Source organism: Haliotis asinina, chromosome 11, assembly GCF_037392515.1.
Source record: "Haliotis asinina isolate JCU_RB_2024 chromosome 11, JCU_Hal_asi_v2, whole genome shotgun sequence".
Lineage (NCBI taxonomy): Eukaryota > Metazoa > Mollusca > Gastropoda > Lepetellida > Haliotidae > Haliotis > Haliotis asinina.
Window position 1 is genome coordinate 839,352 of NC_090290.1, and position 17,933 is coordinate 857,284.

Here is a 17,933-nt window from a genome sequence, read left to right on the forward strand (position 1 = left end):
ACAAGTCTCAGTGTAGTAAATACCCTGTATATAAGGCGTCCCACTTCAAAGCCCTCTAAATCTAGGTACAGAAAACAAGTCTTATACATGTTGATATACAGTACATTGCCTGCCTCAGCTCAGCTGCATACAGCTTTGGCCAGTCACAAGATCTAGTCTATAAAGTTGTAAACAGCAAAATGCTTGTAAATAATCTCAGTTGTGCACTGTTACATCATCCAGTTGGTGCTCCGAAACCAGTTTCTTTCCCACAATAAATTACGACTAGAAGCTATTATTATAGAAAAAGATTCAATTTGATTTAAAGACTTGTAAATGCATTACATACCTGGCAAAACTGATCATACAATGTAATATATCATTTGTAAAGAAATCTTAACCAATAAATCATATTAAGTGCCATCTTAAATTAAATTCTTACCTAGCTATAAACTGTATCATGGTTGATGACTACTCAAACAGTTGACTATTAGGATATTATAAAACATTACTTTTCATTACACAAAGAAAACTCCCATTGCCTAGGATTTCATGTACAATTGTTGAGCCGTTTAATTAACCCAACACTACTTTCCTATCAAACAGACAATATCCTATAGAAAGTGGTCGAATGTAACACATGTAATATTGGGGATTACACCTTCTCGGTAAAGTAGAGGTTCTCGTGCTTTTGTTGGATTTTACACACCTGGGATTCAAACCCTCATTGTCGGAGTCAGGCCCCAACGTCCGCCTCATCTGCATATACCCAGACACTATTTCACTGCAGCTAACAGAAATAATATTTTTTTTAACGTTTTGAGTAAAATTACTTTCTCGTTGCTACCAAAAGTGATCACTATGATATAACAACAAGTGAAAACAAACACAGGTTCCCACAAAAGATGTCTGTAAAATTGCTAATAGAACATACTTACATTTTGAATCCAAAATGGCAACTACCATTTGTGGTCTGAGTTGGCTGCAATTAGGACCCCATTGTTTGGGAGGCTTATGTACAAAACATACCATTCTGATACAGATATTAAGGGTTAATCTATGAGATGGGCTTACCTTTGGTCAGATATGGTAGACTACCAGCTATTTAACTTTCATGATTGTCTAAGCTGTGGTACCTGAGTGGGTTAGATCGCAAATATAACATATGTTACTTTCCTTGTGACGGACTTGGGCCACACGATGCTGAAATTATATTTCCGCATCTGCAATTTTAAACTGTATCCAAATTACATGGGGAAATGTAGCTGCATGAGTGAACACTGACTGACACTCAAGCAGGACGTGGGGACACCTGAAATTGTCTTCAAATATTGTACATATGTTAGGAAATGTACCAACATTTCGTTATCATACTCCATCACATGGTAACAGCACCACAAACTGTGGTCAGTAACTATCACTAACACTCAGACATAAGAGTAAGTTGAAACTTGTTTTATATGACATCATTCTTAACATCTGTTACCATACCTGTTAAAAATATCCATTACATCAGTAAGATGTCTTTCAAAAAGTCATCACTTGTCAGTCTCTGTTGATTCTGTATGAAATCCTTTAGTAATCAACATCTTTCTTTTATCAAGCACTATCTGTAACGCAGTCTGACTCACTGATGGTGAGTAAAGGTTGAGCGATGTTTTGAACAATACTTAAATATCATCTGACATGCAGTGGTGAGAAATCTCAGTGAACCCCGCTGTAGAAGCCACCAATCTTGTGGAACCCATGATACTGACCATCCCAAGGTTTCAGATGAACCTTGAAATCCGAACAATCAGAAGATCTGGACAGCAAAGGGAGACAACAGCATGTTGACCTATGGCATCTATGACCAATTGCAACCCGGTTCCTTTGTTGATAGGATTGTCTCCTTAGCTTTTTGATGATTTCAACACCGTTAGGTTCTGATGACCAGAGTTCATTTACGAATTGAGTTTACTTGTACAAACTCAGTTCCTGTGTCACAACGGTAGGAAAAACACTTGCAAGTTCTGTGAAATTTTTGCCGTCAAATCGTTCGAGCATTTCTTTCATGTCCTCCAGGCATTTGGTCTCAAGGCTTTTCAGATTCTGCAGAACTTCCTTAGCATTTGCATCCTCCATGTCCAGCTGTTCACAGAACTGTTTGTGACCCTTGTGTAGCTCATGCTGTCGATTGACTTGTCCTTGAAACCTGGGGATTTTTCTTGCTGGATCATCTTGGCCGTAGTCAGGAGACTTTGTCTGGCTACCAATGTCAACAGTGTCAGGGGTGAACACAAAGGGCTTGTATACGCTACGCAGAGGGTTGGGCGTTGCTGTGAACCAGTGACAAGGCAGCATGGAGGATTCAGAAGGGGATAGAACTGACACCTGACTTCCTGTTGAGGTGAACGCACCAGTCATACAGAAACCACTGTCCTCGTCACGGAGAATCTGCATCATCTCTGGGGCACCAAAGGTACCTGGAAACAGAATATTCTTGTAGAGTCATGGGTATCAGTGCTTACTATGTTGCCCCATTCCACAAAGTGATTGTAGCACAATGACTGTGATACAGGGTACAATCATCCTTACTCTATGACATCTAACATTTATGATGCAGAACGAGAACTATTATCATTTTAGCAGTACGGCTACTGTCATAAGTCCATGATAAAGAATGGATGTCACGATCATCCTTGCACCTTGATTGTTGTTGTTGTAGGTCTATGACAATAGTCTGGCATAAAGAATAATGAATGACCATCAAGAACCCTATGATCATCACAAGTCTATGCATATAGGTTCAGAGTTACAATCATCTCCGCACTACCATCACCTTGTATGGGAACTGAGGCGTAGCAAGGTATATGGTATTTTACACGCTAAATAGACTAGTACAAGACCAAAGGGAGAGCAGTATACACATTCAGCTGCAAACATCTTGTGCACTTCACCAATCTCTTGCACGAACTGTATTGTCCATATAGTTAAGGAGTCATACAGGGATTCACCTTAAGTCCTGTATTTAAAAGTCCCCTTGTGACCTTGAAATGGAGGGCAAGGTCACAAAACCTAATTGTGACCTTTCTTATACTGTGATGAAACTTGGTACTAAATATGAAAGAATGTAGACAAAGGTTCTTTAGATATTCAAAGTCGTACATACGTAAGGACTAATACTGTATCCCCTGCTTTGCGCTAAACACATGGCAGGACATAACAAGCAATGCATAAAATGTAATGATGTAATGTTATCATTACAGGCTGACAAACTATTTGTATGAAGTATTCCAAATAGATCCCATGACAATAAGAGCTCATAGTCCTGAGGTGAAAAGACACACAATTAAGACTGAATAAAAACATGAAATGTTTCTGAGGCATTGGCGCATCACTATTATTTGAGCCCGTACAATTTTTTACTGCCATTTAAAAATAATTTTGGCTTGACCGCATCCCTATCATCCATTTGTCCATTATGAGAATGAGCGTCTGTAAGAACAAATGTGACTGAATCTACAACTCATTAACAAGTGCCAAACTTCCCAGCTGTATTTCTGAGAAGAAAAAAAAAATGTTCCTCCCTCATCACTTTTTTTCTATAAAATATTTTTTTAAAAAGTTGTCCTGTCCTTGTCACTTTTGACATCGGCAATGTGTTACAATTACAATCTCTGAATCCAGTACACCTGATCACAGCACCATCAGGGCAACAGAAATGGCAATTCTGTCTACCAGCATGAGCCAACCACTCTCCCATCTGTGTCAAAAGTGACAATAGCTTCATTCATATATATCATAGTTTCCAAAAGAACTTTCACATTATTGTAAAATAAAAAATGACAAGTCTGTCTGAGTACACTGCATTCATTAACATTTGAAACATCCATTTTCACTACATATTTCCATATTCTGGAGTTCTGTCATTCAAAAGGCAAAGACTGTGTTTGTTCATTCGTTGTTCAATGCTGCCCTCAGCAATATTCCAGTTGTAAGGCAAATGTCTGTACACATTCAAGTCTGAACAAGATGATCCAGTAATCAATGGGATGAGCATTGATCTACACAGTTGTGTCTTCCAAGTAAGCAAGTCTGACCACCCGATCATCTTAGTCCCATCTTACAATACAACAAGCAGGGTACTACCTCCAATTCCTACCCGGATCAATGTAAAATATCAGATCAGACATGTCCCTACCCTTTTCTGACAGCATCTGCAGGAGCTTCCTTCCCCTCACGTAGCGATGTGACTTGCACAGAGCTGCAGTGGCGCCCCCTTCACTCACTGCTGCTGTAAAGTTCAGCTCGCCAGCCCCATCATACAGTCCAAGTGCCTTGAGCTCCTCACAAAGGTTGGGGGAACACAGGTCAATCTTTGTACCAATACTGAACTCGTTGGAGATATTCCTTACACCCTCTGCAATGAGAAATGTCCAGTGGATTGAAATTACTTTCACCATTCTTACACCATCATCAAGTCAAACGAAGTCATGTGAAGCATATTTACTTTGAATGTTGTGACATCAGATCAACATTTATAACAGGTTATTGATGACATGTTCCACATAATTATATGGGGCCAAGCAGGGTCAAGCTCCTTTGTGTACAGAACAAAGTGTGCACCCTGATGTTTATGTATACACATTCATATATGAGAAAATAATGTCAATTATAAAAGCTAAGAAACCCTAAATTCAGCTGCCAGTATGACCCGTTTTAAGTCGTGACTTCTGTCAGTGACAGACATCATTCTAGCTCTATGACTGGAAATTTCATCCAATTGGTGTGACTGTTATATGTCTAGGGTAGAGAATGAGAGATACGACCTTATTACTCACCCGTTGAAGATATCACTGTTTAATAATTTTACAAAGTTATTACACACTGTGTAATAACATCGCATGATGCCATATGTATGACGTCAAAGTGTTTTTACAGTTATGACGTCACAATGCTAATACCTCTGTCACAAAAGTATTAGATTTTGCTTGACTCACAGACCGCAGTGTCACCACACTCGTTGAATTCTTAGGAAAGAAATACTTAGCTTGATATTATTTTGCTAATGTTGGATGAATAATAAATATAATACTAAACTATGTCCCATGTAACCCCCTTATTTATGAAACTCGTGAATGGTATCAGTTTCTAACTTGCTTTCGCTTGTTAGATACCAAACTATTCACTCGTTTCACAAAGATGATATTACAGGGGACATGTTTTAGCATTCTCTATACCTTATCTGCTGGGCATAGCAGGGTATAGGGGCTTTTTTCAGGTGTCAAGAACACATGGTCGTATCATAGACGTTACCTGTGACATGCTCTGCAGCCCACAGTGTCCCAGCAGTCTCCAGCACCCAAGCCTCCTTCCTGTCAGCTATCAGGAAGCTGTTGTGGTACGCCCAGTCCGTCATCCCTGTCTGTTCACTACAAGGGCCCCCTTGACCATACTTGTCAAGTAGTGATGTCAACACGTCCACTGCCTCTCGTGCTGACATCGCTCGCTCAAGACCAAGTCTGAATACAGTATGTGTAAGTTGAGTGTATTTTTTAGCAGAATTGGAGATTTGTGAACCATGTAAACTATAGGATATGACAAAACCCCATCAACCGTCCATTCTCAGTTTCCATCACTGATCAGATACAGAAACTGCCCAATGCTAAGAAGATGAGAATCAAAATCTATCAATGATTAGTTGCAAGCCAAATAGTTCCAGGGTTTAGAAACTGCCCTACCCTACAAGACCTGTGCAATGCTTAAATTATGAGAATCAAAAGCAATGATTAATTTTCAAATAGTATCACGTGTAGAAGCTTCCACTACCTGACAAGATCCATCCCGAGCAGCCTCTCTGTGAGATCCTCCGCACTGTTGAGCTTATCCCATACTGCTTCATTCCCGATGCACACTCCATGCTGATTGGCCCCCATCTCCGCCCCCCACATCCACGCTGGCTTACTGAGGATCACAGCATGTGTCTGGGGAACCTCGTCAATCTCTATGTAAGTACACTGGAATAAAAGTATTTCTTAATGTTCAAGTACCGAGCATAAAATTTTCTTGTTTGGATTCAAACCATGCACCATCTGAACCATGGGACGATTCCACGCTCTGCTATGCTGACAAGGTAAGGATGTCATCTGTGGGATGTCTCCACGCCCTGCTACACTGACAAGGAAAGGATGTCATCTGTGGGCTGACTCCACGCATTGCTAAATTCACTGAAGATGTTCATAGATATATCACAATCAAATGAAATATGCAATATGACTGGTTCATTATCTCAGACACTGATTGTTTATCATCCAAAATCCCTTCATGGCATCTTTCCACTGCATGATTCGTTCGAAAGTTCTGAACACAGCAACATTGCCAGGAGTATTATTGCAGTTGTAAAAAGCAATTTTATTAAAATCTAAATATTTCAGATATTCAAATACTTACCTTACCATGAGTTTAATGCATATTACCTCAAGATGCGCTTAAAAGAGAACAGGCAGCTGTTGACTCACCATTCTCTAGATTGGCTACCTCATGTACTGACAAACATACAGGAACAGAAGTGATCTGCCCTCCCACGCAAGTGCAAACTATCAAAACAATTCACTTTTACTGAAGAGATCCTAAGAGCTCAGAGTGGGGAGGAGCCTCCAGCATTGTGAGGGAGTTACCATCCTATGGTAGGTAGGTATGTAAATATCTAAAATTTAAAAAAAAATTTAACTTACCTTACCATAGGTCTTATGACCATAGGTTCGACAGATTTGACAGTAGGGCGGAGGTGTCAGACTCCAGACTGTCCCACAACAAGAAGACTACATGCCAAAGGGAATCCAGGAAGACTAACTGAAACAGCAGACCATCATAGGTAACATCTGCAACAAGAGACAGATAGTCACCCATGGAAACCCAAAGGAAAAGAAGCATGGTCAGGGCGTGAGTTATCCTTAAGACCAGAAGGAAAGGAGCAGTAGTTACCTAATGGGTGGAAGGTTGGGTGAGTTGCTGGGCAACTACCAGTGGACCAAAGATTGAACACCCTCCACATCCTCAACTGCTAGATCCCACAGACAGTGGCTTGCGAAGACGGAAGAGATTTTAAAAAACACTACTCCATGATAGCCAGAACAGTGCAATTCCTGTTGAAAGTCATGGTGAGGATTACTGGCTGAAGGAGGAGGAACAGCTCATGTGTTGTAAGCAGCCAGGATGGTTGTATGTAGCCAAAGCGCAATGGTGTTTCTATTAACCTCACCTTTAGCTGCAGTGGAAAACGGGATGAATAGTCTCTTATGAGACTTACTCCAGACTTGGCAATATACATCTTAAGAACCAGGACAGGAACTCTGCCATGAACTGAGAAGCTGTCAATGGGTCCTTGGACTTCTGTGAACAACACTTCTCAAAAGACATCCACTTAACGTTATAGAGGGATCATGTGGAAACGCAATGAGCGTAGGCGATAACTTAAGCCACATACCTTCAGTGCTTTCTTCAAATGCTCCAACTGTGCAGATGGAACTGTGATGGATCGGGTGCAGTTGGTGACTGTGAGGATGCAGCAGCAGGTGAGACCACTCTGGTAACTGTTGCAGATTTCTGTCGGTGACGGTGCAGGTCTGTAAACTAAGTCTTGGTTGGCCACCAAGGGGTGACTAGGAGCAGATGAATACTCTTCGTCTGCTTGACCTCTGCCATCAACGCAGGCAGCCAAACTGGTGTTGGACTGGTGTAAGCGTCCAGACCCTTCCACGACAAGGACATGACATCAACTGCTAATGCCTGGGAAACATATACAATGCGATCTGATTGGTGAACTGGGTCGCAAATAGGTCAATAAGATGATAGCCATGATTGTGACAAGCAGGTGGAAGGTTCTGGATGCAGCATCCACTCTGTCAGTGATGGTTTGCCTGGTCGTGAAAGACTATCTGCTGCAACATTCCTGGAATGTGCCAAGCTCTTGCTGTGATGCTCTTGTGATCCAGGATACTGGCTGACAGAAAAGTCTTCTCCAACAGCTGGACAGTTTAGATTTGGTTGGAATCAACCACACCACCACAGAATTGTACGATGCTATAAGGAGTTCAGCAGAGGCATCCAGTGTCATACAGCTAGAATGACTGCTTGTAGCTCAAGGTTGTTGAAATGTTGGAAAAAGCAACTCTGGTAATACCTGATGGCTCTCTGGTCATTAGTACTGGAAATAGGAGACAGGCAATCCGGCAACCTGTTGGCGATCCAATCGTAGACACCGAAGGGGGGAAGATAAGTACCCAAACCTCAGTCTCATCTAGCATCTCCTTGTTATGAAAAATCACGTTCCCTCAAATCATGCCAGGACATAGTAGGAGCATCGTGCTGTTGACTGGAGACAGAAGGCATTGAGCGCTGAGGAGCGGTCGAAGACTGAGGCAAAGAGCTGTAAGGAACATCAGGGGAACGTGAGCATGGGCAATGTGGTGACTGGCAAGGACGAGGCCGCCTAGAACAGGACCGAATGATGGAATTTCCCACGAGTAAGAGATCTTGCATGCCTCCCTAAGCCTGTGGAACACTGGGGAGAGTGAGACCTAGACCAAGATTGGCAGCGGCGAGAACAGCATGGGCTTCTAGAATGGCAACGAGAGTTGGATGAGCGAGAGCCTTTTTCCAATAATGGCCATTGTAAATCCTCCTCATGAGAAACTGTAGATTAAGGCGCCACCCTACAGATTTGGTGGTTTGCAAATGGCATCGGCATCAGCGCTGGTCCAGGCAGCTGCTCAGCAGAGTCAGGAGGGGGAGCAACAGGCACCGTTGCTGGGAGCATTGTAGGCGAAACAGAGGTCAGGACTGGCGTCGGTGTCGGAACAGCACCAGGTTGAGAAACTACAGCTGCTGGCAAGAGGAGCATCCAAAGTAACTTCTGTACCTCCAGATAAGAAAGGGCATCTGGTTGACATAAGTCAATGAAGCGCCCGACATGCTCTGAGGTTCAGGTGCTGGCAGACACTGTGTAGGGGTAGAATCTTGATTAGACGCCTCAGCTGTCAATGGACAGGAAGAGCTGTCTGGGGTCTGAAGCAGAAACGAACGTGAACCCAAAGAAGAGGTCAGAGCCGACCTCAACAAGGAACGCCTTCAAGTTGGGGATGGATAACAAAGAACAATGATGGCACTGCTGAGCTAGTGCACAAGATACTGTGGCACAGTCCCAGGGATGGGTGCCTTTCGCAAATTTCTGCACTTTGCAGATACAACAAAATTATCGTGTCATGCACACAAATGCTGTTATACACAAAAAAAAGTGATATGTAAATAACACTTTAACACCAATAGAAAAAAAACCTATAGAAAAAAATGGAAAACCACCTTGCAGAAGTAAGGGGCATACATGCGGGACAGTTGAAAGTGAAAAGCTAAAATGGCTTCCCCTACTGTACTGAGAAGAAAGTGAAAACAAACACAAATTGGAACATAAAATGGTAAACACACACGTCAGCAAGGACATTATGGTGAAAAAGACATACGAGACTACAAAACACCACATATGCCAAGCGGAGGGATACTAATGGCACAGGAAATACACCCCCCAACTAAGTGAGAGACACAATATAGCCAGGAGAAGTAGTAGAAGTTAACATATTTTCTTCTTCACCCATACATAAAAGAGGAAAGGGTAATAAAAAACATACCTACCAGATACAAACAACAACTTAAATACTGAGAAAGTGTCAGTAGGTAACAACTTAGCGAAACAAAAAAAAAAAAAGACTTGCAAGATGCTTGAAGAAAAAGTGAATTTGGGGGATAGTCCACACTTGCGTAGGAGGGGAGATCACGTCACTTCCGTTCCTGTACATTTGTTGATACATGAGGTAGTCAGTCCAGAGAATGGCAAATCAATGACTGTCTGATCCCTTTTAAGCAGATCTTGGGGTATATGCATACGACGTATGGTAACATTAGTTAAAAATTTATACAATAAATATTGGTTTCTAATGATGGTTTTTCAGTACAATCTGTTATAAGGATCGTGACTGGTCAAAATCATCTACGCCACTAAGGCTGTTACAATACAATCACATATTCGGAGAAGCAAACCGTAGCCTTTCATAAATACAATTCTTATTTGTGGTCACCATAACCAAATATGAATGAATATTTACAATTTTATATCTGAGCTTGTTTTACTTGAGCCCTTATTAAAGTGCGATATGCAAGAATTGAATATGTACCAGCATTGCAGTAGTGCAAGTCATGTTAGTTTACAATGGCTGCACATGGCACTGTGGACTATAACAGTTAGTGTGTTACATACCAGATGTGATTGGTATGTCAGATCACCAGTTATTACTGTGACACATTACCAGTCATCATGGGGGTCACTTAATCATCATCAATCACTTAACTACAATATCATATTTGTGAATAATTGTTCATATTCCTTACCCAATATGTATTTCTTAATCAAATTTATATTTTATGCTTATCCTGACTCATGCTTATTACGCGTATCTCTTCCCCCCATGCAATGATAGTGGAACACTTCAAATCCCTTGAAGTTCCATTCTAACTGAAGCGGACATACAATACACTCACCCATCGGAAGTCTACCTTTCACGCCAATACAGTCACATGACCTGCCATGATTTCCACTCTCTCTGAATCTCATAAGCCTGACACCAGAATTAACATGCCTGAGAGGGGTGAATGGGAGGGCTTGATGCCTTGAGTCAGGATAAGTATAAAAATACCATATTTTCCTTTTTCCTGACTTATGCTTATTATGCCTACAGAATCCAACAGAAATGGGGTTGGGTCAGGCCACGCTCGATTGTGTTGACTGCCATATAAGTATGTCCAGAACTTGATTGTGCTGACTGCCATATAAGTATGTCCAGAACTTGATTGTGTTGACTGCCATATAAGTATGTCCAGAACTTGATTGTGTTGACTGCCATATAAGTATGTCCAGTACTTGATTGTGTTGACTGCCATATAAGTATGTCCAGAACTTGATTGTGTTGACTGCCGTATAAGTATGTCCAGTACTTGATTGTGTTGACTGCCATATAAGTATGTCCAGTACTTGATTGTGTTGACTGCCATATAAGTATGTCCAGTACTTGATTGTGTTGACTGCCATATAAGTATGTCCAGAACTTGATTGTGTTGACTGCCATATAAGTATGTCCAGAACTTGATTGTGTTGACTGCCATATAAGTACGTCCAGAACTTGATTGTGTTGACTGCCATATAAGTATGTCCAGTACTTGATTGTGTTGACTGCCATATAAGTATGTCCAGTACTTGATTGTGTTGACTGCCATATAAGTATGTCCAGTACTTGATTGTGTTGACTGCCATATAAGTATGTCCAGTACTTGATTGTGTTGACTGCCATATAAGTATGTCCAGAACTTGATTGTGTTGACTGCCATATAAGTATGTCCAGTACTTGATTGTGTTGACTGCCATATAAGTATGTCCAGAACTTGATTGTGTTGACTGCCATATAAGTATGTCCAGAACTTGATTGTGTTGACTGCCATATAAGTACGTCCAGAACTTGATTGTGTTGACTGCCATATAAGTATGTCCAGAACTTGATTGTGTTGACTGCCATATAAGTACGTCCAGAACTTGATTGTGCTGACTGCCATATAAGTATGTCCAGAACTTGATTGTGCTGACTGCCATATAAGTATGTCCAGAACTTGATTGTGTTGACTGCCATATAAGTATGTCCAGAACTTGATTGTGTTGACTGCCGTATAAGTATGTCCAGTACTTGATTGTGTTGACTGCCATATAAGTATGTCCAGAACTTGATTGTGTTGACTGCCATATAAGTATGTCCAGTACTTGATTGTGTTGACTGCCATATAAGTATGTCCAGAACTTGATTGTGTTGACTGCCATATAAGTATGTCCAGAACTTGATTGTGTTGACTGCCATATAAGTATGTCCAGTACTTGATTGTGTTGACTGCCGTATAAGTATGTCTAGAACTTGATTGTGTTGACTGCCATATAAGTATGTCCAGAACTTGATTGTGTTGACTGCCATATAAGTATGTCCAGAACTTGATTGTGTTGACTGCCATATAAGTATGTCCAGAACTTGATTGTGTTGACTGCCATATAAGTATGTCCAGAACTTGATTGTGTTGACTGCCATATAAGTATGTCCAGAACTTGATTGTGTTGACTGCCATATAAGTATGTCCAGAACTTGATTGTGTTGACTGCCATATAAGTATGTCCAGAACTTGATTGTGTTGACTGCCGTATAAGTATGTCCAGAACTTGATTGTGTTGACTGCCGTATAAGTATGTCCAGAACTTGATTGTGTTGACTGCCATATAAGTATGTCCAGAACTTGATTGTGTTGACTGCCATATAAGTATGTCCAGAACTTGATTGTGTTGACTGCCATATAAGTATGTCCAGAACTTGATTGTGTTGACTGCCATATAAGTATGTCCAGAACTTGATTGTGTTGACTGCCATATAAGTATGTCCAGAACTTGATTGTGTTGACTGCCATATAAGTATGTCCAGAACTTGATTGTGTTGACTGCCATATAAGTATGTCCAGTACTTGATTGTGTTGACTGCCGTATAAGTATGTCCAGAACTTGATTGTGTTGACTGCCGTATAAGTATGTCCAGAACTTGATTGTGTTGACTGCCGTATAAGTATGTCCAGAACTTGATTGTGTTGACTGCCGTATAAGTATGTCCAGTACTTGATTGTGTTGACTGCCATATAAGTATGTCCAGAACTTGATTGTGTTGACTGCCATATAAGTATGTCCAGAACTTGATTGTGTTGACTGCCGTATAAGTATGTCCAGAACTTGATTGTGTTGACTGCCGTATAAGTATGTCCAGAACTTGATTGTGTTGACTGCCGTATAAGTATGTCCAGAACTTGATTGTGTTGACTGCCGTATAAGTATGTCCAGAACTTGATTGTGTTGACTGCCGTATAAGTATGTCCAGAACTTGATTGTGTTGACTGCCGTATAAGTATGTCCAGAACTTGATTGTGTTGACTGCCATATAAGTATGTCCAGAACTTGATTGTGTTGACTGCCATATAAGTATGTCCAGAACTTGATTGTGTTGACTGCCATATAAGTATGTCCAGTACTTGATTGTGCTGACTGCCATATAAGTATGTCCAGAACTTGATTGTGTTGACTGCCATATAAGTATGTCCAGAACTTGATTGTGTTGACTGCCGTATAAGTATGTCCAGTACTTGATTGTGCTGACTGCCATATAAGTATGTCCAGAACTTGATTGTGTTGACTGCCATATAAGTATGTCCAGAACTTGATTGTGTTGACTGCCATATAAGTATGTCCAGAACTTGATTGTGTTGACTGCCGTATAAGTATGTCCAGAACTTGATTGTGTTGACTGCCGTATAAGTATGTCCAGTACTTGATTGTGCTGACTGCCATATAAGTAAGTCCAGAACTTGATTGTGTTGACTGCCATATAAGTATGTCCAGTACTTGATTGTGTTGACTGCCATATAAGTACGTCCAGAACTTGATTGTGTTGACTGCCATATAAGTATGTCCAGAACTTGATTGTGTTGACTGCCATATAAGTATGTCCAGAACTTGATTGTGTTGACTGCCGTATAAGTATGTCCAGAACTTGATTGTGTTGACTGCCGTATAAGTATGTCCAGTACTTGATTGTGCTGACTGCCATATAAGTAAGTCCAGAACTTGATTGTGTTGACTGCCATATAAGTAAGTCCAGAACTTGATTGTGTTGACTGCCATATAAGTATGTCCAGAACTTGATTGTGTTGACTGCCATATAAGTATGTCCAGAACTTGATTGTGTTGACTGCCATATAAGTATGTCCAGAACTTGATTGTGTTGACTGCCATATAAGTATGTCCAGAACTTGATTGTGTTGACTGCCGTATAAGTATGTCCAGAACTTGATTGTGTTGACTGCCATATAAGTATGTCCAGAACTTGATTGTGTTGACTGCCATATAAGTATGTCCAGAACTTGATTGTGTTGACTGCCATATAAGTATGTCCAGTACTTGATTGTGTTGACTGCCATATAAGTATGTCCAGAACTTGATTGTGTTGACTGCCATATAAGTATGTCCAGAACTTGATTGTGTTGACTGCCATATAAGTATGTCCAGTACTTGATTGTGCTGACTGCCATATAAGTATGTCCAGAACTTGATTGTGTTGACTGCCATATAAGTATGTCCAGAACTTGATTGTGTTGACTGCCGTATAAGTATGTCCAGTACTTGATTGTGCTGACTGCCATATAAGTATGTCCAGAACTTGATTGTGTTGACTGCCATATAAGTATGTCCAGAACTTGATTGTGTTGACTGCCATATAAGTATGTCCAGAACTTGATTGTGTTGACTGCCGTATAAGTATGTCCAGAACTTGATTGTGTTGACTGCCATATAAGTATGTCCAGAACTTGATTGTGTTGACTGCCATATAAGTATGTCCAGAACTTGATTGTGTTGACTGCCGTATAAGTATGTCCAGAACTTGATTGTGTTGACTGCCGTATAAGTATGTCCAGAACTCGATTGTGTTGACTGCCGTATAAGTATGTCCAGTACTCGATTGTGTTGACTGCCATATAAGTATGTCCAGTACTCGATTGTGTTGACTGCCATATAAGTATGTCCAGTACTCGATTGTGTTGACTGCCATATAAGTATGTCCAGTACTCGATTGTGTTGACTGCCATATAAGTATGTCCAGTACTCGATTGTGTTGACTGCCATATAAGTATGTCCAGTACTCGATTGTGTTGACTGCCATATAAGTATGTCCAGTACTTGATTGTGCTGACTGCCATATAAGTATGTCCAGTACTTGATTGTGCTGACTGCCATATAAGTATGTCCAGTACTTGATTGTGCTGACTGCCATATAAGTATGTCCAGAACTTGATTGTGCTGACTGCCATATAAGTATGTCCAGAACTCGATTGTGTTGACTGCCATATAAGTATGTCCAGAACTCGATTGTGTTGACTGCCATATAAGTATGTCCAGAACTTGATTGTGTTGACTGCCATATAAGTATGTCCAGAACTTGATTGTGTTGACTGCCATATAAGTATGTCCAGAACTTGATTGTGTTGACTGCCATATAAGTATGTCCAGAACTTGATTGTGTTGACTGCCGTATAAGTATGTCCAGAACTTGATTGTGTTGACTGCCGTATAAGTATGTCCAGAACTTGATTGTGTTGACTGCCGTATAAGTATGTCCAGAACTTGATTGTGTTGACTGCCGTATAAGTATGTCCAGTACTTGATTGTGTTGACTGCCGTATAAGTATGTCCAGTACTTGATTGTGTTGACTGCCATATAAGTATGTCCAGAACTTGATTGTGCTGACTGCCATATAAGTATGTCCAGAACTTGATTGTGCTGACTGCCATATAAGTATGTCCAGAACTTGATTGTGTTGACTGCCATATAAGTATGTCCAGAACTTGATTGTGTTGACTGCCATATAAGTATGTCCAGAACTTGATTGTGTTGACTGCCATATAAGTATGTCCAGAACTTGATTGTGTTGACTGCCATATAAGTATGTCCAGAACTTGATTGTGTTGACTGCCATATAAGTATGTCCAGAACTTGATTGTGTTGACTGCCGTATAAGTATGTCCAGAACTCGATTGTGTTGACTGCCGTATAAGTATGTCCAGTACTCGATTGTGTTGACTGCCATATAAGTATGTCCAGTACTCGATTGTGTTGACTGCCATATAAGTATGTCCAGTACTCGATTGTGTTGACTGCCATATAAGTATGTCCAGTACTCGATTGTGTTGACTGCCATATAAGTATGTCCAGTACTCGATTGTGTTGACTGCCATATAAGTATGTCCAGTACTTGATTGTGTTGACTGCCATATAAGTATGTCCAGTACTTGATTGTGCTGACTGCCATATAAGTATGTCCAGTACTTGATTGTGCTGACTGCCATATAAGTATGTCCAGAACTTGATTGTGTTGACTGCCGTATAAGTATGTCCAGAACTTGATTGTGTTGACTGCCGTATAAGTATGTCCAGAACTTGATTGTGTTGACTGCCGTATAAGTATGTCCAGAACTTGATTGTGTTGACTGCCGTATAAGTATGTCCAGTACTTGATTGTGTTGACTGCCGTATAAGTATGTCCAGTACTTGATTGTGTTGACTGCCATATAAGTATGTCCAGAACTTGATTGTGCTGACTGCCATATAAGTATGTCCAGAACTTGATTGTGCTGACTGCCATATAAGTATGTCCAGAACTTGATTGTGTTGACTGCCATATAAGTATGTCCAGAACTTGATTGTGTTGACTGCCATATAAGTATGTCCAGAACTTGATTGTGTTGACTGCCATATAAGTATGTCCAGAACTTGATTGTGTTGACTGCCATATAAGTATGTCCAGAACTTGATTGTGTTGACTGCCGTATAAGTATGTCCAGAACTTGATTGTGTTGACTGCCGTATAAGTATGTCCAGAACTCGATTGTGTTGACTGCCGTATAAGTATGTCCAGTACTCGATTGTGTTGACTGCCATATAAGTATGTCCAGTACTCGATTGTGTTGACTGCCATATAAGTATGTCCAGTACTCGATTGTGTTGACTGCCATATAAGTATGTCCAGTACTCGATTGTGTTGACTGCCATATAAGTATGTCCAGTACTCGATTGTGTTGACTGCCATATAAGTATGTCCAGTACTTGATTGTGTTGACTGCCATATAAGTATGTCCAGTACTTGATTGTGCTGACTGCCATATAAGTATGTCCAGTACTTGATTGTGCTGACTGCCATATAAGTATGTCCAGAACTTGATTGTGTTGACTGCCATATAAGTATGTCCAGAACTTGATTGTGTTGACTGCCGTATAAGTATGTCCAGTACTTGATTGTGTTGACTGCCGTATAAGTATGTCCAGTACTTGATTGTGTTGACTGCCATATAAGTATGTCCAGTACTTGATTGTGTTGACTGCCATATAAGTATGTCCAGAACTTGATTGTGTTGACTGCCATATAAGTATGTCCAGTACTCGATTGTGTTGACTGCCGTATAAGTATGTCCAGTACTCGATTGTGTTGACTGCCATATAAGTATGTCCAGTACTCGATTGTGTTGACTGCCATATAAGTATGTCCAGTACTTGATTGTGCTGACTGCCATATAAGTATGTCCAGTACTTGATTGTGTTGACTGCCATATAAGTATGTCCAGTACTTGATTGTGTTGACTGCCATATAAGTATGTCCAGAACTTGATTGTGTTGACTGCCATATAAGTATGTCCAGAACTTGATTGTGTTGACTGCCATATAAGTATGTCCAGTACTTGATTGTGTTGACTGCCATATAAGTATGTCCAGTACTTGATTGTGTTGACTGCCATATAAGTATGTCCAGTACTTGATTGTGTTGACTGCCATATAAGTATGTCCAGAACTTGATTGTGTTGACTGCCATATAAGTATGTCCAGTACTTGATTGTGTTGACTGCCATATAAGTATGTCCAGAACTTGATTGTGTTGACTGCCATATAAGTATGTCCAGAACTTGATTGTGTTGACTGCCATATAAGTATGTCCAGTACTTGATTGTGTTGACTGCCATATAAGTATGTCCAGTACTTGATTGTGTTGACTGCCATATAAGTATGTCCAGAACTTGATTGTGTTGACTGCCATATAAGTATGTCCAGTACTTGATTGTGTTGACTGCCATATAAGTATGTCCAGTACTTGATTGTGTTGACTGCCATATAAGTATGTCCAGTACTTGATTGTGTTGACTGCCATATAAGTATGTCCAGTACTTGATTGTGTTGACTGCCATATAAGTATGTCCAGAACTTGATTGTGTTGACTGCCATATAAGTATGTCCAGTACTTGATTGTGT

At 40.6% G+C, this 17,933-nt stretch overlaps 1 protein-coding gene across 1 annotated transcript in view; it reads right to left on the reverse strand.

Annotated features, from left to right (window-relative positions):
- Positions 1–412: 412 nt before the first annotated feature.
- Positions 413–17,933, reverse strand: part of LOC137255706 (secernin-3-like) — a 33,381-nt gene continuing 15,860 nt past the window's right edge. The window contains exons 3-6 of the mRNA XM_067793196.1: positions 5,791–5,978; positions 5,278–5,483; positions 4,163–4,381; positions 413–2,444 (exon numbers count right to left, since the gene is read on the reverse strand). Of these exons, the coding sequence (XP_067649297.1) occupies positions 1,936–2,444; positions 4,163–4,381; positions 5,278–5,483; positions 5,791–5,978 (1,122 nt within the window). The 3' untranslated portion in view covers positions 413–1,935. The remainder of the gene's footprint in view (positions 2,445–4,162; positions 4,382–5,277; positions 5,484–5,790; positions 5,979–17,933) is intronic.